Source organism: Asparagus officinalis, chromosome 6, assembly GCF_001876935.1.
Source record: "Asparagus officinalis chromosome 6, Aspof.V1, whole genome shotgun sequence".
Lineage (NCBI taxonomy): Eukaryota > Viridiplantae > Streptophyta > Magnoliopsida > Asparagales > Asparagaceae > Asparagus > Asparagus officinalis.
The window spans coordinates 75679397-75685611 of NC_033799.1; the positions used below are offsets into that span (position 1 = coordinate 75679397).

At 32.1% G+C, this 6215-nt stretch overlaps 1 protein-coding gene across 3 annotated transcripts in view; it reads left to right on the forward strand.

The window, feature by feature from the left end:
* LOC109845137 (2-succinylbenzoate--CoA ligase, chloroplastic/peroxisomal) overlaps window positions 2688-6215 on the forward strand; it is a 6918-nt gene continuing 3390 nt past the window's right edge. Inside the window, exons 1-4 of one of the 3 annotated variants that reach the window (XR_002248232.1) lie at window positions 2688-2917; window positions 3001-3073; window positions 3160-3334; window positions 3890-3988. Coding sequence is in view for 2 of the 3 variants with exons in the window: in XM_020414351.1 (XP_020269940.1) it covers window positions 2730-2917; window positions 3001-3073; window positions 3160-3334; window positions 3890-3988 (535 nt within the window). In the remaining variant the exon portion in view is untranslated. The remainder of the gene's footprint in view (window positions 2918-3000; window positions 3074-3159; window positions 3335-3889; window positions 3989-6215) is intronic. The other 2 variants (XM_020414351.1, XM_020414352.1) reach the window with 2 other exon arrangements.

The following is a 6215-nucleotide window of genomic DNA, read 5'->3' on the forward strand; positions in this document are numbered from 1 at the left end:
CAACAAAGGTAAGGCAACGCCTTAAAGTGATATTTGACAATATCCTCATCTTCCGATAGTCTTGGTAGTTGGAACTATGATGCAATCCGAGTCAGAAATGCATCATCAGGTTTATTATTATTAAAAACATTCCTTTTAAATTAGTAGAAGATGATGAATTTGAAGATATGTTTATAGATGACTTTTCCCCCGCATTTAAAGGAATTTCTCGTCAAACTTGTCAACGTGATATTTTAAAATATTATCACGATGAATAAGCAAAAATAATTTCTTCTTTTCAAAGTTTAAACTGTAAATTTTCTTTAACTTCTGATATTTGGACATGTAGAGCATAAACTGGTTATTTATGTATCACAACATACTAAATTGATGATAATTAGCAAATATTTTAAAGAGTTATTTTGTTTATTGCATTTGAAGATTCACATAGTGGTATTAATATTACAAATTTAATAATTGAAGAACTTATAAAATTAAAATTTTTAGAAAAAAAACATTTTCTCTTTCACTAGATAATGCAAGTAATAATAATAAAGCCGTTGATCATATCAAATCATCTTTACTATTGTTATGTCATGGCGATATTTTTTCATATTAGATGTATGTGTCATATTTTAAATTTAATTGTTCAAAGTGCATTTGATGAAATTAAATCCATGACATAAAAGGTTAGGATAGTAGCTTATGCTCATAATGCTTCTGAACAAAAGACTTAAAAGATGAAAAAAATTGTGTAAAAGAAAAAAAAATCAAACCCAGATTTATTCCAAAAGATGTTGACCATAGGTGGAATTCTACCTATGCAATGTTAAATGTAGCAATAAAGTATAAATAAATTATAAATAATTGTATTACTTTCTATACTTCTAGTTCTAGCTCTGGTAATATGTATGAAATAATTAAGGATGAATAGTCAGTTATATATAGTGTAAAAGAGATCGATGTTATAAATTTTTTATGATGCTATTATGTTATTATCTGGTTGTTATTACCCAACTATGCTTTACAAGTTTTAAATATTAATTTTTTTAATAATTATCATATGGATAATTATTTTGAAAATATTATTTTTCAAATAAAAAGCAGATTTAATAAGTATTTTAGGCCTATTCTTATTATTTTTTGTTTGAGGGTTCTTATTGATCCATGTTTGAAGGATGTTGGCCTTCGAAGTTTGTTAAATTCTTTGTATAGTAATATGATAATAGACACTGATGATAGTCAAACTATTACTGCTCTTACTCATCATAATACTACTAGAATTTATTTTTAAAGATTATATGATGAGTATGCAGCTAGATATGGTGTAAGTACACATCAACCTATAGCTTTCTGCTTATACGAGTTCAAGTCGGGGCAAACGTAAGAGTTTTGATAGGAAATTATTGACAGCTCAGCTAACTGGTGGATCTGGATCATCAATGAAAGTTTTTGAATTTGAACAATATTTAACTGTATCTTTAGTTAAAAGTAAAAAAATAATAATAGTTTTGATAATTTACAATGGTGGAGAATATATGGAATAGTTTCATATCCTATACTCTCCATCATGGCTCATGGCTTACCAACAGTGCAGATTTTCATGGTAGCTTCGGAATCCGCCTTCAGCACAACATGACGTTTTATCAACGACTACAAGACATCGTTAGATTTGTATACCGTACATGAGGTAATGTGCCTACAAGATTGGTGGAGGTACAAGAAGAGAACTCAAAGCATCGATCGGATGGCTAGTATTGAAGATAAACTTGAAGATTTGGGAATAACAGATAGAGATAAAGAGTAGAAATTATTTATTAGTTTGTAATTTTTATTTCTTACCTGAAAATTTGTGATAAATTATTTTGGAAAAAATTACAAATGATAGTGATATAGATGAGTAGGTGCCAGTCTAGTTGGAATGTATTCATCTATTGTGATGCAACAAATTCTAAAATAAATTTATAATTATTATTGATTAACTGATTATTAATAAAGAATTTATTTTTATTATTTTATTTTCTAAGACTTTTATATTTTTAAATTATATAATTACAAGTGATTAATAGCATGATTGATTTTTTTATCAAACTTTCGTTTAATTTATTATTATGTACTCTTGAAATTTAAAAAAGGAAAATAATCGATTCGGCCCGGTGCTCGGCCCGCCCGGGCCCAAGCCCGGGTCCGGGCCCCGGGTTTGCCCGACCGTTTGGACAGCCCTATATATGACTGGTGTGCACCCTGTGCTTCCCCCTGTTTTTTTAAACACTGCATTTTAAACTTATTTCCCTCTAAGTTTTAATGCATTTAATTTGATTATTGTATGTTTAAATTAAAAATTATATCTACTCCTCTATACTTAAATAAGGATGCAAGTTTTAATAGCTTTGATATAGAATTCATATTTGCTCCTTTATACTTAAAAAATAATCCAAGTTTTAATACATATGATTTAGAAATTATATCTATACTTCAAACAAGGACCAAAATGTTAATGCTGTAGTGAAAAATATTTTACATTATGCTACAGTTTTTTACTGTAACATAAACAGTATTTCACTGTTCGTGCTATAATGACCAAACTACCATCATGTCCCTCCTCAAATCCAAATTGGTTAGAACCCTATCTTACCCATGACAAGGGCCTTTTAGTCCAACCAAAATATCTCTCATCCTGTGGTTCCCTTCGTTGAACCTTTATCCTTCTCATCACCTCCTTTCGGCTTCTCCCTCCAAAAAAATAAAAAATGGCCCATTCCCAAGCCCACATCTGCCACTGCCTCAGCCGCCTCCGGCGACGTTCTCCGCTCACGATCGACGGCTATCGCCGGAGGTCCGGAGACGAGTTCGTCGGAGACGTCGTCGGCCTCGCCCTCGGCATCGAAAGGCTCGGGATAGCAAGAGGAGACGTGGTTGCGATCGCCGCGCTCAACAGGTAAACTCCTCCCTAAAAAAAAAAAATTAAAAAAAAGGTGTGATATTTAAACTCACCGTTTGCAAATGAATTGGTTGTTTCAGTGATTTTTACGTGGAGTGGCTGCTGGCGGTCATGCTTGTCGGGGGGATCGCCGCTCCCCTCAATTACAGATGGGTAAGAGTTGGTGGTTTTTGGCGATGAAGGAGATAAATTGCACTGCATTAACTTGGTGGGTTTTGGTTTGAATTTGTAAAATGCAGAGCTTTGAGGAGGCGAAATCGGCTATGGAAGCTGTACGGCCTGTGATGCTCGTGGTGGACGAGAGCTGCGTTTCGTGGGCCCGAGCGCTGCGAAACGACGGTTGCTTCCCGTCTCTGAAGTTGTATGCTTGCATCGGGGACTTATCCGGCGGCCAGCTTCTTAGGAGTGAGCATTGTGAGAAACTCTCTAATTTGCGCCAAGAATTTTGTTCATTATCAATGCTAGATTGTTACTTTACCGCATCATTTTGCATGTTGGTATGGATACTTCATTAGTGAACTTGCGAGTTTGATGAAGCTCCCCTCTTCTTTTTTTGACAAAATTTTGGAGGACAAATTTTCAAAACCAACCTGTTTGTCAAAAAATTCCAAAAAAAGAACCATTTCAAAATTAATTTCGAAAACCGACCCAGTTGGTTAAAACTGGGTCAATTTTAAAAAAAAAAATTCTCAAACTTTACAAGAGTTGAAGTCCCGTGAAGTTTTGTTATATAAAAACTTCACGAGACTTCAACTCCTATGAAGTATGGGAACTTTTTTTTCAAAAACCGACCCTGTTTCAACCAACTAGGTCGGTTTTTGAAATTAAGTTTGAAATAAGTCTTTTTTTGGGAATAAAATTCTAAACAGGTCGGTTTTGAAAATTTGTCTAATTTTGGAAGGAGATCGAGGAATAATTTCTGCAGTTTTAACAATGAATCGGTTGCTTAATGTCCATATTCTTTTGCAGTTTCAACCATGGATTCTATTAGAGTGCATGCACCACATCCGTCAATGCCCCAAACAATGTGTGCACCGAAGGGAACTGCTCTTATATGCTTCACATCAGGTATCGTTATGGTTTGCTTAACTACTGAACTTGTCGTGAGATGTTTCGAGACAACAAGAAAATGAAACTTAAATTTCCATATGAAAGGAATACTTAAAACGTGGGTTACTCGACATTACATACAGAATTCATGAATTCAGATCTCAATGATAGGGCATCCTAGAAGCAAAACATTATTGATGGGGTATTTGTGAATATGTCGAGATTGCTAGTGCACAAAAAAGTTATAGTATAGAATAATGTTCAATCCCACGAAAAATATGTTGTAGGAATTAATCAAAAGTGATTCTCAAGTTGCGTGTGCGACAATTAGGAGTGATAAATGTGTGATTGTGGAGAGATATGAGGAGAGTGGTTGTGACTATATGTAAATAAAAATAAAACTAGAGTGAGAGGGGAGGAAGAAAGATGAAGAAATAGAAGGAAAATAAAATCAAGAATCAAATAAAAGAGTGAGAGGGGAGGAAGAAAGATGAAGAAATAGAAGGAAAATAAAATCAAGAATCAAATAAAGAAAAATCAAGAATAAAGAGGAAAATAGAAGGAAAATAAAATCAAGAATCAAATAAAGAAAAATCAAGAATAAAGAGGAAAATTAAGAAAGTAAAGGATGGAGGATTCAATTAAAGATGTGCGGAATATAGAATTGAATTCACTAGTCAATTTCAATTATAAATTATAAATCATTCTCTTTTTATCACATTTTACTTTAGATTTATTAAGCATAGACTATCAAACCACATAAAAGCATAACCTATCAAATTATCATCCAAGTAAAATCAACATTCATGAAAATAATAACTGGATAGTAATTCTAGAATTCCTCCTACCAATTAGTTCTCTAGTTGATTATCCTAAACATGATCATTTTAAGCACAAGAGAGTAATTCACAATTCATAAAATAAATTAAACTAGTTTCCTACAATTCTGGAATTCCTATAAGAATTAATTTCACATCTTAGAAAATAAAAATAAAGAAATAAAAAAGAGAGAGAATGAAAATAAAAACTAACTCCAAAGAGGGTTCTAGCCTCTATGTGAGAGAATGAAAGGAAAAGAATGAACAAAAATAATAACTAATTTCCAAGAGGGTTCTAACCTCTTGGTGAATAGTGCAAGAAAATAAAATCTAAACTATGCAAGAAAATAAATCTATACTATAAGATAATTGTAAGAAAATAAAAACATAAAAGTAAATCAACTCTACAATGCATAAAAATAAATCTAATTCAAGATGGTTCTAGCCCCTTGAATATCTAAAGTAAGAAAAAAATATTACAAGAAAATAAAAAGATAAAAGAGAAAATTTACATTCTAAGAGGGTTCTAGCTTCTTGATGAAGGCAAATCTTCATCTTGGTCGTCATCTTAATCTCATCTCCATCTTCATCATTAAATAAAGAGAAGAAAAGAAAAATATGAAGAGGTGAAAAAATTATTTTATTAATTGTAATAAAAAGTTATAATTTTAGAAGGTCTTCTTAATTAAGAGTAACTCTTCACTCCAAATAGACTTTTTATAAAAATTTTCATACTCAAACCCCTTACCATTTACCCCTATTTATAGCCTATACAGCAAGTAACAAGAACCATTAGATTTTACTTGGGCTCCAAATATTAAATCTTAGCCATAAAAGTTTGTTACGAACCAATTGGTCAGTTAATCGATTGTAATTTGAAAATTCTGAAAATACAGTCAGCTCCGTCTCGTCGAGATAGACGATTTTCATATATTATAGGTTAAATTCTACCTTCCTGATTGAGTGATATCGTCGTTTCTTTATGGCTAATCATCTTGAACATGATTTTGACTTGATTTCTTTTCATATTAGATCCTTGTTTCTTCGGCTTCTGTAAATTGCTTGGCTTGATCCCGGGCTTCAATAAAAGGTTAAAAAATAAGGAAATTTGAGTTCTTTTGAGCTTTTATTCATTAATTCTTGATTAACCTGCAAATTAAGATGAAACATGTTTATTAGTAACATTTTTATTTAAACAAAATAGATAATGAGGGTATAAAAATGTAATAAATATGTTATTATCACTTATCCTAGTATGTTATCAAGGTATCACCCTCCACTATGGGCTGCAGTTTGGACCAATGAAAAGAAAACCGAAGTAGGCTCAGTTCACCTTACTGTAGTATATTCCCAGTACTTAATGCGCTGTTGTGAAAGAAAAAGAACTGAAGCATATTCTGAAAATGTGAACAAGTTATATACCCTTG